Source organism: Patiria miniata, unplaced genomic scaffold (genome assembly GCF_015706575.1).
Source record: "Patiria miniata isolate m_02_andy unplaced genomic scaffold, ASM1570657v1 HiC_scaffold_14, whole genome shotgun sequence".
Lineage (NCBI taxonomy): Eukaryota > Metazoa > Echinodermata > Asteroidea > Valvatida > Asterinidae > Patiria > Patiria miniata.
The window spans coordinates 7,315,670-7,339,054 of NW_024037052.1; the positions used below are offsets into that span (position 1 = coordinate 7,315,670).

Sequence of the window (23,385 nt, forward strand, 5' to 3'; positions counted from 1 at the left end):
GAATCTCAGACTGAAAAAAAAATCCGATTTTGTTGGAAAATGTTCTCTGAAACTGCAGGCAACTCTCCACAGACGTTGTACACAACCAAAGAAGTGGCGTCGGGATACCGCAGTACACAAAGGCCTACATTCTTCACCAAGTGATTTTCTGACTCCCATCACACTTAATTTTAATACTTACATAAGGTTTGATTTTTTGGGACAGGGTTTTTTTATTTTAGACAATTATGCGCAATGCGCGTCGGTGATGTAAGATGTTCTATCCTTCATACACCAGGCACTATGAGGGCTCCGATGACCGTGAAATCCTTCCAAGAGGTCCAAGGGATAAACACATGTGTTGATGATCGATTTCATATTCAAATCCAAGATGGCGTTTGCCGCGTTTTCGAGTAACGTTCGCCTCATACAGGCTGTTTGTCAAACAACAAATACAAATCAAGAAAAACATTACGCCAAAAACTCACCAATATAAAGATCCAACATTGAACAGGTTATAATGAAAGAGAAAAGTGATATTTACATCCAAATGAAGATAAAAAAAAAACACTGCATGCAAACACGGAAAACAAATGGCGGTAAACTAAACTCGGGGTAGGTATCGGCAGGAATATCCCGCATCGAATTGTATACGAGCTGGGAAAGAAAGTAGGCCCTATGCACCAGCTTAGCCTATTATTCATAGTATCACCTGTATCACGTGTGTATTCACGCAGTTGACATACCGTGTATTGTGCTAAGCCAACAACACACATTTTGCTTCTTAACAGAAACAAAACAAGACACGACTGCTTTAAACATCCGCAAGTGGAGATCTCGCCCAACGTAGACAATCATTCATTATTGGGCCTATGCGTGGCCGAAACAGCCACTTTGCATTCCAGTCTACCCGCCTTTATAGCCCCTGGGTCGAGAATAATCGTCTTTTCAATTGTATACGAGCTGGGAAAGAAAGTAGGCCCTATGCACCAGCTTAGCCTATTATTCATAGTATCACCTGTATCACGTGTGTATTCACGCAGTTGACATACCGTGTATTGTGCTAAGCCAACAACACACATTTTGCTTCTTAACAGAAACAAAACAAGACACGACTGCTTTAAACATCCGCAAGTGGAGATCTCGCCCAACGTAGACAATCATTCATTATTGGGCCTATGCGTGGCCGAAACAGCCACTTTGCATTCCAGTCTACCCGCCTTTATAGCCCCTGGGTCGAGAATAATCGTCTTTTCAGATCAATTCGTCTAAAAATTAAGATGTAGCCGAATTCATCGAATTCGCCTCATATAAATCAATTAAAGGAATTCGAGTTTGGCGTAGACTCGGACGCGTCGACGAAATTGAATACTCCGGATTCCGGGACGAAAACGTGCTCATTGCTTGAATTCGCTTTAAAATTGAATGGTATAAATGACCAAATTGGTCTCCGTAAAAGCATATATACCTCCATGGTATAAAAACGTGTGAATTTTTTGGGGGACAAAATTGAATATTAAGTTGTTGAATTTGAATTTAAAAAAAATTAAAAATAGCCTGGAAACCTACATTCGTCCAGCAACATCGATTAAGTGCACTTCCACTGTTTAATTTCGTCCGTCAGCAAATTCATTTCAAGCAAATTCAAACAGTGAGCACACGTTTTCGTCCCGGAGTATTGAATTTTGCCTCGCCTATACCAAACCTTGTTATTCAGAAATCAATTTCGTCGAATTGATCATAGACAAATTACTGAATGCTTCCAATCGGGAGGTTAGACAAGAACAATCTGTAATGACGAATATTCTGGACCCGGTGATTAAAGAGGTGCTCATTGCTCAAACTTTAAAACTGAGTTATTTTATTAAAAGCGTGTGAAAATTGAATAATATAATTCAGGGGCGTAGCAAGGTCTTTTTATTGGGGGAGATTTTTTTTGAAAAGATACTTGCACATCCGTGCTGAAATATTGACACGTTGTTTTTTTTCTCCAGACACCTTGGCCTCCGTAAAATCAAGGGGGGGGGGGGGGGGGGCTGGTACCATCTCTCGATGAGGGCGCTAATTTGCACTTTTCGGGGCGGCATTTAATAAAGTAAAAAAGGCACTCGTAAAGGATGCTGGCACAAAAAGGGCACTATTTTGTTTTTAAAAAAGGGTACTCTTTCAGAAAAAAAGCACTGTTAACAAAAGAATGGCACTAGGGCGGGGGGAAGCAGGTGCAAAATGGGCTTTTCAATGGAACAGGGCAGTCTTCACAAAATATTGGGGGACCCTTACCGTAACGTGTTAGTAACGGTGGCTTTCAGTTTCACCGCATTGATCCTCTAATGATGTCTCTGTGCATCAGTTATGGCCAGGGCCATTTCTTCTTCTTGTTTTTTAATGCACGGTTTACCCTTGTTCCAAACATGGCCATTTTAAGATTTTCCCAAAATTGTAAGGCCTACCCCTTATATCAAAAAAAACAACAATTAATTTGCGCACCTGGGATTTGTGTAATTGGGGAGGGTCGACTAATATTTGTGAATAACAGGCTTTTTGGGTGGCTAGTCACAAATAGTTTTGTAATTGAATACTTCATCGGCAAAGTTATGCCCCTTCCAAGTTCATGACATCTCAGAAGTGAAAACGGAGACATTCATTGTAATCAGATATAGGTGTTGGGCGGGGGATTTTTTAAATTAAAATCACATTGATTTAAACAATCACTGATTTAAATCACGATTTAAGCACTTGGTTTGTTGGGGTTGTTTTATCATTCGTTTTTGTTTTGTTTGTTACAAAAGGGGAAGATTGGTTTTCGTGTTTTTATTTTCCTCCAAATCTGTCTGTTGTTCCTTCCTTCCAGCCCAGCTACAAACAAAAGTAAAACGGGAAGTAGCTGCTAATGAGGAAGGGCGCCGCCACGTTCCTGGTAGGTAAAAAACACATTTGCTATAGTCACTCAACGTGTTGTGCAACTAAAGCCTAAACTTTTTTTGACACGTTACATTACAAAGCAGTTTATTCCCTGACAAGATAATTTACTCGATCATGATCGGGTAGGTCCTATGTTGGGGTTTTGGGAAGAGTAAGGGGTAAATTGGTTGAGAATACGGTAATCCTATGGAAATGCAAGTGCAAGAGATACAGAATAAGAACTCTAAACCCGCACATTAGGCTAAAACAAATTTGGTAGATTTCCCTGTAACAGTCAAAATGAAAGTATTGTTGGGAAGTGTCAAGATCCCTGGGAAAATTTATGTTGGCAGAGTAATTGCAGTACAAAATTAAATCCCCCCCCCCCAAAAAAAAAACAGTCCCAGACACGAAAAGACTCTTAGGAGGTTTGTGAGAAAATAGAGCTGCCCCCAACAAAACCCACCTGAACTGGAACTAGAGCAATAATTGACCCTGAAGCTCCATGTATATATTTCCTGTCACATGCAATTTTTAAATATTTTGCTAGGAATCGTCATATGTGGAAAACTTTAGTTGAAAGACTGTAGTTTGCTATAAGGCCGCCAAAAGACTACAAAACTGGAACAAAAAGTCATAAAACAGGCCCAGGTCGATTGTGTATAGTTTGGGATAATAATTTCAATAACACTTCAACTGCTCAGCTACTTACATTGGGCCAATGTGTTCTTATTCCTCCATGATTGGGCTATAACCGAAGACATAATATGTTGGAAGTTGGCAGAAAATATTTTGTGGATAAAGAGGGCAGATTTATTTTGGTAAGAAAAATAATTGGGTTTAATATGAAGACAATGACGGCAAAGTCACGGCACAAAATAAATATGGCGACAATGCCGAAACGAACGGATTTCTGCCTTCTGCCGTTGCGTCAGATCATTGTTGACCCGTGGAGAAAGTGTTCCTTCCTCCGTGGTTGACGCAGCAGTGACGGCATGTGGTTGACCGTGAGGCCCGAACTGTCATGACTGTAGTCCTACAGCGCTTCAACACATCGATCTAAAAAAAAAAAAGTGCAGAAGAAGGAAGCGTGTTTATTTGAAGCCCACTATCGATAAACCACAAAATGAAAAGAATTACAAAACACAGTGTAACTGGCCTATGTGAGGAAAATACTCAAGAAAATAGACCGAACAGAAATCGGTGACCGAAGTCTGGGCCTGGCCGCAGACACATAGCATCCCGTAGGCCTTCCACAAACTTCGTGCCCAATTTCCGGACACCATCTCCTGTTATTTTTGACACAAACGAAATTTAAATTGGCAGTGTCGGACTCGTCAACAAACAAGTTCTCTTTTACGAGATCTTACTTGTAAAAGTCGAGGAAAAGCACCTTTCAACTTTCATGCAAACAGCTCCACTAACGTGTGTGGTTAATACCGTCTAGTCTGAGTCGAACAATTACGACCGCCACTGGATCATACTGCAGCGAACTATTACTCCACGTGCAACAGAAGTAAACGCAAGATATCAGCAGGGTGACCGTAACGTCAGAGCCGAATTCTGCTAAATACACATCAAAAATCTGTCAGATTTATCAAAAATCTGCCAAATTCCCCAGAATTATTCGAAATACACTATACTCACATGCAGATTGGTAGTATTGCCTTAATTAAGGTTCAAATTACATTATAAACAATCTATAGTCACATAAAGATGTTATAATATTGGCAAATTTCGGGCAATTTAACACGGATCCGGCCACGACGAAGTCCGTTTCCCAGTAAACCTCGGCACCTTGACTAGCCAACCTGCCCCATTATGCAAGGGTTTGTTTGAAAGGATGGAAGTTGTTTTTTTAAATGTACACTTTTTGGTTCAAATTTGCTGTTTTTCTGTCAAATAACCCTTTTTGCAGAAATCTGCCAGAAATCTGCCAAAAAAATTCATTCTGTCCAATTTTCTGTCAAACTCGGTTTTTTAACAAATTTTCTGTGAAAGTTAGCACTCCCCTTACGGTGGCCCACAACTGTCACGGCAAAAGCAAAAGCGCCACGGCAAGCGCAAAAGCGCCGCGGCAAGCGCAACAGCGCCGCGGCAAGCGCAACAGCGCCACGGCAAGCGCAAAAGCGCCACGGCAAAAGAAAAAGCGCCACGGCAAAACAAAAAGCGCCGCGGCAAAAGAAAAAGCGCCACGGCAAAACAAAAAGCGCCACGGCAAAAGAAAAAGCGCCACGGCAAAACAAAAAGCGCCGCGGCAAGCGCAAAAGCGCCACGGCAAGCGCAAAAGCGCCACGGCAAGCGCAAAAGCGCCACGGCAAGCGCAAAAGCGCCACGGCGAAAGCAAAAGCGCCGCGGCGAAGGCAAAAGTGCCACGGGTTTATTGGGAAGGGGCGTAATCATACATGCCGCTACTACATCAAAAAATAAAATGGGAAGGAGAATGGCCGCCACCAGGAATTCTTATTAAGCACAGAATTTAATTTTTTGAGAAGTGATTTTATGGCTGAGAAAATAGCAAGGCCAAGGAAAACCGGTCAGGAAATAAATCGTCGATATTAATTTGTTGTAGGATAATTATTATTCCAAGAGAGTTGCTGCCGTGAATCAGAGTTTATCAAGGAGTGGGACTCGCTATCAGCACCATCAGGGCCGTTCCTCATTTCTTTACATTTCTTGGGATGCAAACAATTACGAGGACGGGAGGCTCTGTGAGCTGATGCATTTTTTTGAAGAGTTTTTTCCTTCCGACTAGCATGCAGAGAAGAGTTCCGTTAATTTGAGACTTAGTTCACCCATGGGCGTCGCGAGGGGGGCAAGGGGGCGCTCCCCCCCCCCCCCCTGGAATAGCACACAAAAAAGGAAGGGGAAAAAACTGAGAGAAAAAAAGAAAAGAAAAAGAGGCGCGAAGTCATAGTGGTGTAAATTGAATGAGTTGGGGGGGGGCAAAATGTCCCTGCCCCCGTCTAAAACTGAGAAATCGAGAATTTGTTCAGAAATACAAGATTTTTTTGGGAAAAATATGTTTTGCCCCCTTTAGAAAAAATTCTGGCGACGCCCATGAGTTCACCGGTGTGTATACCAGTGTAGGCACACAATTGAGCTGCCCAGAGTTTGGATATAGAATAAGAAAGAAAGAAATTAACTCAGAACCTAGAACTCATTGGCCCACCCACCCCCGGCTCAAGAAACCAACAAGCCGAACAAGACCTCATGATGCTTAGCGATAGCGATGATGAGTTGCCCTGTGGAAAGTCTTCCACATCATCGCAGAATCAGCCTGCAGGGCAGAAAGAGGGCTTGTTTCCGGCATCAAATAGTTCCGTATTCACTCGAAACAAAGCAAACGGCTCTTTTCAGAGCCACCAAATTTTCATAGAAGAGCTTAGAACTGTGCATCTCAACGATAACACTTCTCCTTTGTTTAGTGTCTCTCCCTTACCCCCCCCCCCCCTTTTTTAAGTTAATTTCTTTCTTTCTTATTCTATATCCAAAGTCTTCGCCTGTGTTACGTTCCGTACATGAAATCCACGACCTAACCTCCTCTGTCGAAAGCGTTGCAACTGTCTAATAGAACGATCCATTTCTCGATTTGTGAGTTAGGCTTCAACTCAGTCGTGTTTATTGGGAAGGGGCGTAATCATACATGCCGCCACTACATCTAAAATTAAATGGAAAGGAGTATGGCCGCCACCATGAATTGAGAAGTGATTTTATGGCTGAGAAAATAGCAAGGAAAACCGGTCAGTGCAAGCAACGTTCAGCGAAGAGTTTTGAAATTCCCGCTCTCTGGGAATTTCTAACCTAATGGGCCCGCGGGCGAGTTACGTGTTGACAAGCCTTACCCCCCCCCCCCCACCCCACTGCCGCAGCCCTGCAGGAGAGCCTTAATCGACTTCCTATAGATGTGTATGATATACTGAAAAAGAAAAAAAAAATAACTCATACACTCTGGGCAGCTCACTTTCGTGCCTACACTGGTATACACACCTGTGAAAAAAGGCTCAAATTAACGGAACTCTTCTCTGCATGCTAGTCGGAAGGGGAAAAAAAAGTTTTCAAAAATGCATCAGCTCACAGAGCCTCCCGTCCTTGTAATTGTTTGCATCCAACGAAATGTAAAGAAATGAGGAACGGCCCTGATGGTGCCGATAGCGAGTCCCACTCCTTGATAAACTCTGATTCACGGCAGCAACTCTCTTGGAATAATAATTATCCTACAACAAATTAATATCGACGATTTATTTCCTGACCGGTTTTCCTTGGCCTTGCTATTTTCTCAGCCATAAAATCACTTCTCAAAGAATTAAATTCTGTGCTTAATAAGAATTCCTGGTGGCGGCCATTCTCCTTCCCATTTTATTTTTTGATGTAGTAGCGGCATGTATGATTACGCCCCTTCCCAATAAACCCGTGGCACTTTTGCCTTCGCCGTGGCGCTTTTGCTTTCGCCGTGGCGCTTTTGCGCTTGCCGTGGCGCTTTTGCGCTTGCCGCGGCGCTTTTGCGCTTGCCGCGGCGCTTTTTGTTTTGCCGTGGCGCTTTTTCTTTTGCCGTGGCGCTTTTTGTTTTGCCGTGGCGCTTTTTCTTTTGCCGCGGCGCTTTTTGTTTTGCCGTGGCGCTTTTTCTTTTGCCGTGGCGCTTTTGCGCTTGCCGTGGCGCTGTTGCGCTTGCCGCGGCGCTGTTACGCTTGCCGCGGCGCTTTTGCGCTTGCCGTGGCGCTTTTGCTTTTGCCGTGACAGTTGTGGGCCACCGTACTCCCTCTTTTTCTGGCGGTAACAACAAGCAGCGACGAGGAACTGAAAGTGTACAACAAAGGGTAGAGACGCGATTCATGCAACAGCTAGACGACAGCCACTGTAAGTATTGTTGACGTACCACCTTCTTCAACTTCATCTGAATACATGGCAACAGGCCAAACTAACGTGGCGCACTGTGATTTTTCGCCTGATAGCGCCAAGCTAGGGCAAAAGTGGGCCTAATTTAACTTAAATTTCACAGAAAGTGAAATGTCATGAAGTTCTAAACACTCCCGTTCATAAATCACGAGTTTATTCACCTGGTACAAAAATTAGAAGAAACATTTATTTCGGCGTGATTTTCCGATTTTATTTCGAAGTGCACAGTGAACCCGTTGAAAATCGTCACCGTTTCCACGAAGGGGCGAATTTCATGAAACTCGTCCGTTTTTCTAAACAATTTTTTTTTGTGAAGATGAATAGATATATCAATATATCTACAACCTGGTCAGGCTATACTTTAAAAAATTAATTGAAATCTTAATTAACGAATGGGCGAATTTGCCAAAAGTGCCGTTTTGCGTTTTCACGAAGGGGCGAATTTCTGCATTCTATGGAATTTATAAATTTACAGTCATTAAATACATTGTAATACAATAGCGCGTATATCACGAAAGGGCGAATTTCAGGCGCGTGCACTAAACGTTTTCACGAAGGGGCGAATCTCAAGGCGCACGCGCAGTGGGGCAGAATCTGCGCGTACTGTACAAGTGCGTTGACTCAGCCCGCAGAATAGTCTAGGGGCTAGACGTTGTTCTTGTTGTACCCCCCGCCCTGCAAACAGGACGCTGGGATACTCTGATGAGCTTCACAGAATTTTGTGAAGGAAATGGCCTATGACCTAGGTATAAAGCATCTGGCTGCAGCTGTTTAAGACCGCAGTTAGACAATGTGCGCAAATGCTATCCGAAAACTTCCCATAGAATTGTGCACATTCCATACCGGATATGTTTTCTGTTTCAGCGCGGACCATGTGGACAAAATTTTGAGCGTCGGGTAATGCAATCCGACCGTTCATGATTCGAAACTTAGCCTGAGCGAGTGACGGGAATTGTAAATTTACAACACAGATAAGTTTTACAGAATTTCCTACATTATTACGCTTTTTAATGAGAAAAAAAACATCTCTAAACTGGAATTAAAGAGTAATGAATCAGTCTTAACGGCCGTTTTAAACCTTGCAGAGTCATGACCTCGATGACGCACAGGTCACTGGTCGCGCAAAATCCAACCAATCAGAGCGTGAATTCAACAGAGTATCCCAGCGTCCTGTTTGCTGGGAGGGGGGGGGGGGGGGGGGGGGTAAGAGCGAACGCCGATAACCGGCCACCTCGATAACCGGCCACCGCAAGAGGGCGCTATCACGACCAACCATGGGCAAGTTCGCGCAAGGACTACAGTTAATCATTGGTCGACTAACGCTTGCCCGAAGTTTGTCTAGTCGACGATGGTAACTACGCTAGTCGACTATTTGGAACCAACCAACCTCGTCCCCAGGGTGTCGAGCAGTACGCGCCCACCACTACCTGCTCTCTCAAAACGCGGTTGGAAATAAAGCAAGCACTGGGGACGAGGTTATATATAATGGTTTTGCTGTAGTCTGGTTCCCTGGCTTGCTGAAAACCATTATTAAGGGAATAAATGTGTGCTCCGGAGGTTTTTATCACTCTGTTTAATACTACTTAGAGTCTGGGTGCTGATAATTACCCGAGCCGGAGGCGAGGGTAATTATCAGCACCCAGACTCTAAGTGGTATTAAACAGAGTGATAAATACCGACGGAGTACATATTTATTCCCATTCATAAATACCTTTTCGGTAAAAAAAAATCTTATAATTCGTTCAAAACATCCCGATTTTGTTCAACAAATTCACCTTATGCTTTTTGAATCATCCCTCCTGCAAAATAATGGAGTGTTCAGCTGGCGAGTAAGATGAAAACAACCCTTTTATGGAGATTGACGCGCGCGTATCATGTTCTATGCGATGTCGCGCAGAACGCACCTGGCGCGTTGCGTTTTGAATTTAGAACTATGAAATTCTAACTCCCTGGTAGTGTTGCGCATGCCTACGTGAGGATTGTGAACGTTCAACCAATGAAACGATAAGAGGCACTGGATTTTTAGGAGTCCACATTTTATTGTGACACTGGAAAAGTGTTTAAGACCAGCTAGCCATGTCTTTATCGTCCGTTTAATACCGGCCACGTGACGGGCTCTCGACCAATAGGAATGGCTAAACTGTCTGAGGTATTTATGAATTATAAATCATAGCCTCGTTCGTTTCGGGCACACAATAATATAATAAATAATGAATTATATAATAAATAATGAATAATATAATAAATAATGAATTATATAATAAATAATGAATTATATAATAAATAATGAATTATTTAATAAATAATGCATTATATAATAAATAATGCATTATATAATAAATAATGAATTATATATTAAATAATGCATTATATAATAAATAATGAATTATTTAATAAATAATGAATTATATAATAAATAGTGAATTATACAATAAATAAATGAATTATATAATAAATAATGAATTATTTAATAAATAATAAACTATATAATAAATAATGAATTATATAATAAATAATGAATTATATAATAAATAATGAATTATATAATAAATAATGCATTATATAATAAATAATGAATTATTTAATAAATAATGCATTATATAATAAATTATATATAAATAAAAAAAAGGGTGCAAAAATTATATAAATATAATAAGGTTGCAAAATAAATTATATATAAATAATTCTAGTTTGCCCAAAATTATATGTAAATAATTATGTTGCAAAAAAAATTATATATAAATAATGCAGTGGCAAATAAATGTATTTATATAATGCAAACTGCCAAACAATTATTTACATATAACTGTCCGGGAAACTGAATTATATAATAAATAATGAATTATATATAAATAATTTTGTTAAATAATTTATTTACATATATAAATAATTTTGTTAAATAATTTATTTACACATGGCGCCTCATATTAAAAATGGTCACCCTGTATTATTGTGTAAATAAAATATTCCCCCAGGTGTTTGTAGCGCCCTCAGTCGACAGTCAACAACGATATAAATCATGTAAATAGACGAAAACCCGCCTGAGTCGAAAAGCCGGCACAATTTTCGTACCAAGATCATCCTGGTCAGTAGACGGCCGATGTTGTTGTTGGTAAGTGAAATTCTCGTAAATTTCACCATATCGTGTGACATTTCAGGGATTTTGGAAAAGAGTGAGACGTTAACCTGATTTCGTTTTGCACACGTGTTTGTATAGGGCTGGACCCTAGCCCAGGTTTGACGAAGTCTTAATTGCAATACGACCATGACGACTTAGTCCGAGTAACTAACTTGGGAAAAAATTCCATACTCGGACGTAACTTTTTTCAATTAATTTTCTAGCGCCAAAAGTTACATCTTTTATGGTTATTCCTCCACTTTCCGTCCTCTACTCTCACCCTCTCCTTTCCTTAATTTCTATTTATTAATCAGTCAGTTACTTCATCGGGATTCGAACCTCTGACGCTTGCTTGATACACGAGACTCTTAACCGCTAGGCCGCGCACGATCGCTGTTGCAATCATCAATCTTTGGACGTATTTGAAGTATCCATTGAAATAAACTAAATATTCATGAGAAAATAAATATTCATAAGACGTATTGAACTATCATTGGCAGGCTCATGCGACGTCATGGTTGTTGATGTCACGTGTATAACGTACCGCTGTCTTTTCAGCCACTACAATCAGTTTTGACCGGCTGCTTCAAGTTAGTTCTGCACGACGTATGCATCCAAAATGTGCTCTAAAAACACATTTTGAGTACATTTTTTTCGCCTTTACACAGCTTCCTGGATTTGTTTTGGTTCAAATGACAAGGTGAGGTGACAATAAATATATTTGGCAGCAGATAAATTGACATCCGAGTATGGAACTTTTCCCCTAACTTGGACCCAACTTATCGCCTTTTTTAACATTTGGACATGGTCTGGCGATAGTGGGGTCCAAGCTAATACTGCGACCTGGACAACATCATCCTGTCACTGTCCCAAAAACCAACATTTTCCAACAAAAAACATCAGATTTCACCTTCAAAACGGCCTCCAAATGGTTTCGATCCAACTCGGACCCAAACCAACTCGGACCCAAGCCAACTCGGACCCATGCTAACTCGGACCCACTACCAACTCGGACCCATGCCAACTCGGACCCACTACCAACTCGGACCCACGACCAACTCGGACCCACTACCAACTCAATTACAGTGATGCTGTTTAGTATAAATTTTCATTGTAATTGTAAGGTAAATTATCTCATATCTGTATTGCAGCAGTATAACATTTTTGTCGTTGTTAAGCGCATTGAAATGCTATTTTGAAATGCGCTTTAAAAGTGTAATTAATTATTTATTATTTTTATTTGTTTCCATTAAAACATATTGCGCTTTAAAAGTTTAACCAATTTTTTATTTTCATTAAAACATATTAATTGACATCGTTCACACCATCTTGCGCAGCATTGCACTACACATCGGTCGCAATTAAAATGGATCATGTTTTTTTGTATCATTGAAACTTTTGAACTTGACATCGTTGCATTTATGGAATTTAAACTGTTGAAAATACATATGGCTACAATCATAGTTATTCAGTCATACAATCGTACTGTGTACTGTGATAAATCCATAACTTTGGCGTGTGTTTTGGGGTAAACTTTTGGCGAACGTAAACATCGTTCAATTTAAATTTGCTTATTTCGGTCCGCGTATGAGTTGCCTGGTGTACGAGTTGGTTCGCGTACGAGTTGGTCCGCGTACGAGTTGTCTTGCGTACGAGTTGGCTGGCGTACGAGTTGTCTCGCGTACGAGTTGACCAATCCGCGTACAAGTTGTCTCGCGTACGAGTTGGTTCGCGTACGAGTTGACCTGTTTCCTGCATTTCGAACTGTAAAAGGGAATCGGGAACCACCTTGAACTGGTACCCGCCATAAAAGCTGCGCTAGTTCCCGACTCCCCTATTATCGTTTGAAATGCACATGTGTTTACAAACGTGATCTAGTCTACTCATTATCATAATCGATGCATCGCACGCGCTCGGTAACGGAATCGCACTCGGGATACGGAGACCATCGAATGTACGCTGGGCATGTAGAAGAAATCGCGTCGTTCAAACATTAAACACGATCGGAAATTTAACGTGTTCAAGATCGCGAGGGGAGCTCTGCGAAATGAACGGAAAATTTCACTTTTTTTCCGGATCGTAAGTAAACTTCAGTACAACCATCTTAATTATCCATGTCTACTTGTACCTCAGGTGGCATATCTAGTCATTTGGTTTTGAAGGTGAAATCTGATGTTTTTTTTGTTGGAAAATGTTGGTTTTCGGGACAGTGACAGGATGATGTTGTCCAGGTCGTGGTATTAGCTTGGACCCCACTATCGCCAGACCATGTCCAAATGTTAAAAAAGGCGATAAGTTGGGTCCAAGTTACTCGGACTAAATACGACTAACGTCCAGGGCAAGAATTCTCTACATGAAACCACCCAACATTTTTACCAGAGTTTTGTTATGTTTTACCTCGTTATAGAAGCTTATTTCACGCCTGCATACTCTATGTGTCCTTAGGCAAAATAAAAAAAAAAACATGTTTAGCGTCCTGCCTCTTTCACAAAAAGGAAGGAGGAGGCCCTTTTTTTTTTTTCTTTTTTTTTTTCAAAATGGCCGCCAGACACATTTTTCAAGACAACGCGGCCGGGCTATTTTTCAAGATGGTTACCAGCTTTTTTCAAAATGGCCGCCACTTGGACTCATTGACTATTTCCACAGCTTTATACACGGTATAAAAGTCTAAAAATATGATTTCTTTCGTCAGAGATCGTTAAAATTTATCAATTGTTGTCTTTAAAAAAAAAAAAAAAAAAAAAAAAAAAAGGAGGCGGCCTCTAAAAAGGAAGCGGGCGGGGACGCTAAACATGTTTTTTTTTTTACTTCGCCTTATCTGTTGGGCGATGGGTTCAGGAATTCCATATGCGATGCTGACTGACGTTAATCAGGAAAATAAACTCTAAAGCAGCGTTAAACTTGTACGTGTTTGTAGTCTCTTTTCATCAGTTTATTCCCAGAGTCGTACGTCATGTACAATGTACGTGCGTACGAAAGCGCGTACGCACGCTAGCGCCCTCATTTGTTTAGTTTTGGTTGGAACCGTGACGTCACTCCGGTCAACCGATGTCTCGAAAACGCTCAACCAATGACCAAAGCCGAAACGTGTTTCTGGTAACTGGCGCGAAAACACGCTCGGTCATTGGATTAGCGACCGCGCCTTCAAGTAAGTGCGCGTGCGTATGAGGGTGGTTACTAAGCAAATCGCGCGTGCGCACTGCATATTCATGCTGCATAGTCTGGTCCCCGGACCAGATGTGATATGAGCGTCGAGAATAATTGTCCGGTCTAGGGAACCAGACTACACGCTGCACAGACGTACATCATGTACGACTAGAATAGACTCGGCGGTGAGAAACTGATGAAAAGAGTCTACAAACACATACAAGTTTAACGTTGCTTTCGAGTTTATTTTCCAGATTAAGGTCGGTCAGCATCGCATATGGAATTCCTGAACCCAGCCGCCCAACAGATAAGGACACATAGAATACTACGACGTAAAAATTAGCTTCTCCAACAAGGTAAAAATATTGAAATTATTGGTCAGAAATGTTTCCGTTCGGTTGCGAGCACTGTTTACTCAGGACTCCCTCCGTAACGTAGGGAGGAAAGGGAGTCCACCAGGGCTAGGCTGGACCCGTGAACGTGGCGTTGTATACACGCCACGCGCTTCCCTCGCATAAATACATGAAATACAAGCGAAATCATTATATCTTTAGATCCACTACATTACCACGTATAATTTTGCCAATAGGTAAATTACTTACTTGTTGGGCTTCCTGTGAATTTACGTGAGTGTTGGGATCTGTCATTGCCAAGAAATGTGATGTAAAGTACAGCACAACTTTGTCACAACGAATGTTTTCAAAATGATCAGAAAATCAAAGACAGGCATGACACTCTGGTACCCGGAGTTCCGCATGCGCAAAACGGTAGAAGTCCCACCAGTGGGTACCTGATTAACAGTCTTACAAGGTAGGATGACCGTAATACCATGTAAAATTCTGCTAAATCCACTTCGAAAGTCTGCCAATCACCCAGTATATATTGCTGTTCCATAAGCACTTTCACGGTTTTATGCACCATCTTGTTAGCGGGACAAATTCGTTCGCGCGGCACGCTTGAAATGTTCACGCACAGCTGGCCCAGGTGTTCGCAACACTGATTTTCAGTAAAAAAGCTCAAGCAAGTCTTCTGAAATTATCTCTTAAATATCTATCTTAAATAGTCGGAACAGTTCACCCCCTTTAGCACATCAGCAGCAACATACATAGCGATGGCTGCAGTATGTCCGCACTACTCCTAGAACTATGAGGCTCCACGTAGATTTAGAACCCCACAAAATTGTTGTCAGCACAAAACACTAATTAAGTACAAAAACGTCCATCAAAATGCAGAAATTTCCCACAGAACCGCTGCACAGTTTGCCCCCAAACTCCGTACTACACCTCATGACATACTCACAAAATATGCGCAGAACAAACATCGCTGGATTTTGTCGCTTTTTGGCTAAAATGATGAAAAATATGCCCTTTCCGCACTGAGCCAACCTGACACTTGAAACGTGCACGCATATGATCGAGCGATGATTTTCGGTTCGCTCGGAGCGCGCCGCGGGGGGTACAGTACAAGCGAAATGATGGTATGCGCATGCGTACAAGTGCATGTATCCCAGGCGTGGAAAGAGCAACGTCTGGGCAGGATAACGGCGTCCAAGTGTATGGCTGTCAATAATAAGGTGGTAGAGCCGAGCCGGAGGAAAGGGGCTAGAACAACTCCACTTGTGGAAGGACTGGTGAAAGGGGGGCCATCTCTGTCCCATCTACCCGCTAAAGCTTGGGGATGCAAGCATGAGCAAGATGCTGTCAACGCCTTCAAATCGCAAGAGACAGTGAACCACGTGAATCTGTCTGTAGAACAAGCGGGTCTTTTTGTCAAAGGTTCACTCTCGTACATAGGCGCAACACTGGATGCAGTTGTCAGATGTGAGTGCCATGGCAGTGCCCCTCTGGAATGCAAATGTCCCTACTCAGTAAGAGACCAGACAATACAGGACAGTTTCAAGAAAACGGATTTCCTTGAACAAGCAGAGTCTGGGGAGATGAGGCTGAAGAGGAATCATACATACTTCTACCAAATTCAAGCCCAGATAGCCGTAACTGATACAAAGTTTGGTTACTTCTGTGTGTGGACAGGAAACGGGCCCACCTTTGTTGAGGTCATAGAAGCAGCACCAGAGTGGTGGAAGAAGGTTGAGCAGAACCTCATGTTCTTTTTCAAAGCCTATGTTTCACAGTACCTAGAGGGTTTAAGGTGTTCACATACTGCCCAACATATTCCAAGGTGTGTCTCGAAGAAGATGAAATCAAAGGGAATGTTGAATTTAGTGTGTGTTGTGATACATGCAACCTTTGGTTACATTGGAAATGTGCATTATATTCAGTGTGCCCTGTGCCTAGACACGTAACATATTAAGATGGAATTTGCGTCAGGGTGATGTAAATCAATATTAGGTTTTGCTCTTCATCGACTTATAAATGCTGTTCACTCGGTGTGTTATAAGGTGAAACACTGTGTAGGCCTGCTCATTTTGTAACTCTGTGTGTTTATATACGTCAGTGAAGGGCAAACCCTAATACATGTATTGAAATTTACATGCAACATATAATCCCATAGATATCTGAGTCTTACACATGCTTATCACTTTTGACCTTGGCTTACCTGCAAAAACGATGGTAGTAATAGTTGTAATCAAAGTTAAAAAAAAAAGCCTTACCACCACAAAGTTGGTAAGGCTTTTTTTTGTGCGATTAGAGTGTGACTTAATGCGTTGCCTCGTAAGCCAAAATACCCATGCCAACGATAGCTAACATTCCTACCGTCAAAAATAATTTTTCGTCCTGGTGAGTTTGTAGTTTCGTTGGCTCCTGGGTTAAAACTGCAGGTGTTGGTGTAGGTGCTGGTGTTGGTGTTGGTGATACAATATCGTTCGTCATAGGCTCTGGGGGTGTTGGTACCGCGACGTCGTCGGTGTCATCAAAAGAGTCATCCGGTTGAGGTTGTGAGTTTAAATCTGGCACCAAACCAGTTTTCATAATCTGGGTAGCGATTTGAAGATTGTTGTTACATCCATCGTGCGTTCCAACCCTCAAGTTCATATCAGATGGAATTAAATACAAACCCAGTTTCACGACAAAATTTAAAGGCGTTCTGGCATACTGAAACGAGTCTTGAAATTGATCGATACTCGTTTCCATGTTGTCTTCCCCGTTTATGATGTTTTTACTCCTCAGCCGAGAGGCTCGAGGGGTATTGTCATCGCCTAGGGCGTCCGTCCGTCCGTCTGGCTAGACCGTCCGTCCGGGTAGCTTAGTTTCCGGATGATAACTTGAGTTAGAAATGTTGTTTGGGGTTGTAACTTCATTAAGGGGTTGCCCTTAGGAGTAGGCAAGTTGGGATTGGTTTTGAGGTCAAAAGGTCAAAGGTCAAGGTCACCGTGGTGAGTTAAAGGTAAATGGTTTCCGGATGATAACTTGAGTTAGAAATGAGATTTTGGTGTCTAACTTTGGTAGAGGGTTGCCCTTGGGAGTAGGCAAGTTGGAATTGGTTTTGGGGTCAAAAGGTCAAAGGTCAAGGTCACCGTGGTGAGTTTAATGTAAATGGTTCCGAATGATAACTTGAGTTAGACATGAAATTTTGGGGTCTATCTTCAGTAGGGGGATTCCCATTGGTACAGGCATGTCGGGACTGGTTCTGGGGTCAAAGGCCAAAGGTCAAGGTCACCATGTTGAGTTAATGGTTTCCGGATGATAACTTGACTCTGGCTGAGGGGTTTCAACAGCAACGCTGTTATTTTCTATGATGACGTTAAATTGTCTCTGAGCATCTAATCCGGTGCCTGGTGTTAATACGCTCGTTTTTGTTTGAGCCTGCGCACCTAGTCATCTCTTGATTACTTAATTTACCCAAAGGAAGACTGATACCCAAAGTGGTCTATATGGGGTCTTACACATTAATCCGTTTAATTTTTTGTTTATTTGCTGCCCGCAATTAAGTACGAGTGCAAATTTCCTAGATGGCCGACCTGATGATTTCTTAAAAATCGTACCCGTGGGTACGTGCAAACCTGAGCCTGATAGAGTCGAGGGTTTCAAAAAACTTAAAAACGGTATAATCGATAAACTGACATTTTCAATCAGAGGTGAAAAAGGACAGATCATCAACAACAAGGGGGTGAGTATAATGATAGAGTAAGAGATCTTTTAATTTCAAAATCGTTTTATATTAAAAACATGAGTATAGATAATAAGGTGTTATACCCCGATATTTCTGGAGATGTTCTCCGATTAAATAGTAACGACGAAACAAAAGTGTACAGACTAAAAAAGATTGAAGAGATTCGATCTCTAATCTTGAAAGAGAGGACACCGAGAGCGCACTTATAAAAATATAAAGAGAATGATCGACATGATTAACTACGTACAGCTAGGATTAGAAGGATTGGGGGCTATAGCGGGGGCTGTCAGTATTCCCGCTCTCTTGGGTGTTATATCAGCCCTCGTTGGATTGGTGTTAGAAGGAACGTTTATAGGCGCTTTCGGTGTAGATATTCTGCTTAGAATCGCGTCTAAGTGATTATCCGTCAAGCTGAAAAAGCACGACCAGATTAAAATATAAGCGGACTCCAAACTTAACACGATTGAAGAATACGTGTCTCAAGCCATTAACGACGGAGATATATTGCACGAAGAGTTCTTATTGATTACGAGAGAGCTTGCAAAATTTAACGAGCTTAAGCAAAAAATTAGAACAAAGACCAGTACAAAGCTTCAAAAAATTAAAAACGATTCAGACTTTGAAAAAGAAGTTTAAAAAAAACGGGTAGACGAACAGCTGACAAAAGAAAAAAAATATCTTATCGAAAAACTTACAAATAAACATTATGAAAGCGATCCACCGAGTTATACATCAATACCCTCTATATCACCTATACGGGTGTTACCGTCAGCCCCGCCTTTATTGTAGTGGTCATCGTATCTTTTTAAGGCTTTATCAAATTGATTTTGTGTCACTTTAAATAAATCTCTGACTCGTTCTTTGTCTAATCTAAAGACGTTGTAATAACACGCTGCTATTAATGATCTTTTGACGCATCCGTTTCCCCTCAATGTTTTGTAATTAACGAGCTCGTTATATTTATTGATCGTTTCTTGGACGTCTTCTGAGTCTTGCTCTGTAGACATGTCTCAAATCAGCTTCTTGAGATTTTTCTTTTGATTCTTCTTTAGAAAAGACCAGTTGATGCGTTCTCCTTGTGCATTTTCTGCTGAAAAATCAAAGTAACGTGAGATTATTTTACCGCATCGAGAATCCATTCTCGATGATAATCTGGTGATCGCATTGATCTGTTTTATCAGATAGCTCAGGGTGTTCACTCTGAAAAAGATTCATTTATTCTAAATGATTGATTTTTTTAAATAAAGTTTTAAATCATAAAAAACCTCTCTATCCCTTTAATAAAGAGATAGTAAGAGACTGGTCTGGTGCCTAGACTGAAATATTTAGAGAGAGATATTGGAGATTTAGTCTGGTGCCAGCCGAGTCCCTATAAAGTCTAGAACCCCCAACAACTTGGAGACAAAAAGATATTGGGCATTTTGTCGCCGTGAGATTTATTTTTAGAAACCAGAGCGACGTGTCCAGACTTGCCACACATTTTTCCATTTTGTCGCCGTACCCCTCTCCTGAGGGTTTTGTCTGGTGGGAGAGTGTTTTTTTTTGGTCTGGTGGAGAGAGGAGAGATATTGAGAGAGGAGAGATACTGGGAGAGAGGAGAGTAGAGATTTTGTCACCGTACCCTCCCGTTCTTTACTACTGGGGGAGGCTTTAGCCCCCCCCCCCAAAAAAAAATGTGTCTAGCGCCCCCCCCCCCCCCCCAAAAAAAGAAATTCCATAAAAAATAAAAATAGCACTAGCCAAATGTAACAATGTGACGTACATGTGAACGGCCTCCCCCTAAATAAATAGTCGTGAGAAGGGTGCATTTGCACACTTTTAGTTAATATATAGTGTGCCCGATTGTGGGACTTTATCAGCACTCCCAATTTAAAATATGGCAAGAGGCCCCCCCCCCTCATTATTCTATTGTGGATTTAGTCTGCACCAAGTTTGAAGCCAATGGGATGAATAAAAATGTTAAATTTTGTAAGCAGAATAAATTTGTAAATATTTTAAAAATCTGATGATGACTTCATCGTGGTGTCATTTCAGATTTTGTGCACTAGTACTATCTACCCACCCACCAAGTTTCATGACGATCGGACATTCCCTTATACGTGTTTTCATGACGTCACACATTTTTCAAAATTGTGTGCATACGCCTATTGCTTAACAAACCTCATACAAAAAAGCATAGAATTTAGCATATTGCGTTCATGAGATATGGCTTAAAGGTCCAAAACTTCAAAAATCGATATAAAATCACAAGATGATGTCATTATGATGTCACCTCAATTTCTATCTATAACACGTCCCGGTCTACCTACATATCGAGTTTCAACCCAATCGGACTAATTGTTCTTTAGATAAAGGGTCTTAAAGTTTGCACAAGTTTAAGATGACGTCACGTGACACATGATGACAACGTGACATAATCATTACGTCACTCTTCGGCACACTAACTCACTATGTGGTCTTCGTTTGTGCCAACTTTCATCAAGATTGTTTATTGTGAAAAGTGACCAGGTTAATGAAACATGCACAAAGTCTATGGGATTTTTGCCAACAAGAATATGAAGAAAAAAAAAACCCCCCAAAAAAAGATCTGAAAAAAAACAAAGGCTTGTCTTCAAATTGCAGAAAAGCCAACAAAAATCTGAACAAAAAAAAATGCTTTTCTGCTTTCAAGTGGACAAGCAATTATTTCTTTATGTTTGTGTACAAACATGCGACTGTTTCGGTAATTTGTATATATATTTTGATGTCATGTAAGACTGACAGGACATGTGCGGTAGAGTGATCGGGACCAATACGGTTCTGTAGATATTGGCCTTCAAAATATGCACATTTAATATGCCGTCACATGTCATGTGATGACGTTTTGTGAAGTCAATTCAATTTTCATCTATAAACACATCCCGGTCTAGGTACATACCAAGTTTCAACCCAATCGGACCTGTTGTTCTGTAGATATTTGCCTTCAAAATATGTACTTTTAATGTGGCGTCACATGTCATGTGATGAAGTCATTGTGACGTCACTTCAATTTTCATCTGTATAACATCCTGGTTTAGGTACATACCAAGTTTCAACCCAATCAGACCTATAGTTCTGTAGATATTAGCCTTCAGAATATGCACTTTTAATATGACGTCACATGTCATTTGATGACGACATCGTGACGTCACTTCAATTTTCATCTATAACATATCCTGGTTTAGGTACCGGTACATACCAAGTTTCAACCCGATCGAACGTGTGGTTCTGTAGATATAAGCTTGCAAAATATGCAAGGTTAATGTGAAGTCATGGGTCATGCATAGCCATGCTAGCGCTAGCGCATATGGTAGCTATGCACAGACTGGTTACCGCCTTTTCATCATGTCTTCTAAATTGGGCCCCGCGCAGCACGTTGGGAACCAGTCGTCGCCGCATTGAGCTAACAATTACGCACGTGTCACCGCGACATCAAATTGCGAAGTAGTTATTGCGAAGCAAATTTGAAAAACAACGGAGGTTTCTTTTGAAAAAAATAGTGAATCTTAGTAAAAAAACAAAAAAAATACAAGCATTTTTGACGCAAAAGGGTTGTTTGTGAAGACAGAAAAGACAACAAGATTTTTTTATTTATTCAATCATTAATTTTAATTTTTTTTGGAATTGCCAATAAAATTTGTAGGGTTGTGGCCTAAAAATAGGGTCGGTTGGGTAACCGGCAGCAGAATTTTTTATTTTCTTGGCTTTACCTAACAAACCTAAAACAAAAAGAATTTTGAATTTAGCCTTTGGGTTCGAGAGACTATCTTCACAACCTCAAAAATTGATAAAAAATCACACAATGATCTATAACACATCCCAGGCCTACCTACATGTACCAAGTTTCAACCCAATCAGACTTACCATTCATGAGATATATCAAATTATGAGGCACTTCCGGTTTGGACCGGAAGGAAGGGTCACGTGATTTGGCACGCAGGAGATAAAATGAAGATACTGGATTATTCTATCAATTCCCACAAAATTCAAGTTGAGGTGTTTCATGGTTGATTTTATATTAATTTTCCAGGATTAAATCAATTAATGTCACTGGCCATTTTTGGAGCTGTATGCACGGAAAGGAAAGTGATAAGGCACATCCACTTACCACTAACATAAATGTTCGGAAACTCGATTGCATGTACCTTGTACAACTTCTTTTTTTAAATCAGATGTGAATACCGGTATATTAAAGACATGCACATGCAGTAGCTACATAATTGAAAAATACCAAATTTGACAAAATGCAGTGAAATTTATTTCATGAGGACCTTTCCACATTTGGCTTATTAAGTTGGGCATGTACATGTATATACTACCCCATATAGTTTGGGCACTTGCTATATAGTTCATACATGCATGTAACATCTTAATTTTGTTATATCATCATTGTCACCATTGTACTCCATTCTTTGCCACAAAATTCAAATACCTTAAGTACCACTTTCCATGACATACGTGTACGTGTACACACCTGTACATAAAAGTGAATCTTTGTTTCTTGCAGGAAAGGGGTATCGAAGCAGAATTTGGCAATGTTTTCTGGTCACCCTGATGCCGAATTGATGTCGACATAGAGCAAAGTCATGTACAGCAGAAGTAAAGTGCGCACAAGTGTTACTCCAAAGGAGGTATGTCCTACCGTACACTTAAGGGCCCCGAAAAAAAATTGGATTCTAGATGTTCTGTTGTGTGATTTGAAGCAATTTCTTACGACTTTCCTCCATGCTTTAACTAATATTTTCTTGGCAAAAGATAATTATTTGAACATCGTTTTCGAGGTTGGAGACATTGAATCAGCTATCGGTATTCTGAGCTATTGGCGTGGGGTTCGGGGCCCGCTTAAGGGCCTCGAAAAAAAATGGATTTTCGATGCTCTGTGGTGTGATCTGAGGCAATTTCTTACCACTTTAACCAATATTTATCTTAGCACAAAAAGATAATAATTTAAACATAATTTTCGGGGTTTTCTCAGCCAAAGGCATAAGAAAATTTTGTGAACATTGTTTTCGAGGTTCTAGTCATTGAATCAGCTACCAGAATTCTGAGCTATAGGCGTGGGGTTCGGGGCCCGCTTAAGGGCCCCGAAAAATTTTGGATTCTAAATGCTCTGTGGTGCTATCTGAGGCAATTTCTGACCACTTTAACCAATATTTTCTAAGCAAAAGATACATTGTAGTACATAATAGGGCCCATGGCGTCATGTAGATCAATGATAATTTTTTGTAGAAACTCAAAATCTCAGGGGGGGGGGG

At 40.9% G+C, this 23,385-nt stretch overlaps 1 protein-coding gene across 1 annotated transcript; it reads left to right on the forward strand.

Moving 5' to 3' along the window:
- Positions 1-15,523: 15,523 nt before the first annotated feature.
- On the forward strand, positions 15,524-16,343 carry LOC119721730. Its single transcript, XM_038191697.1, has one exon. It carries the CDS (start codon positions 15,597-15,599, stop codon positions 16,341-16,343), a length of 747 nt encoding a protein of 248 aa, XP_038047625.1. The 5' UTR covers positions 15,524-15,596.
- The last annotated feature ends 7,042 nt before the right edge of the window (positions 16,344-23,385 follow it).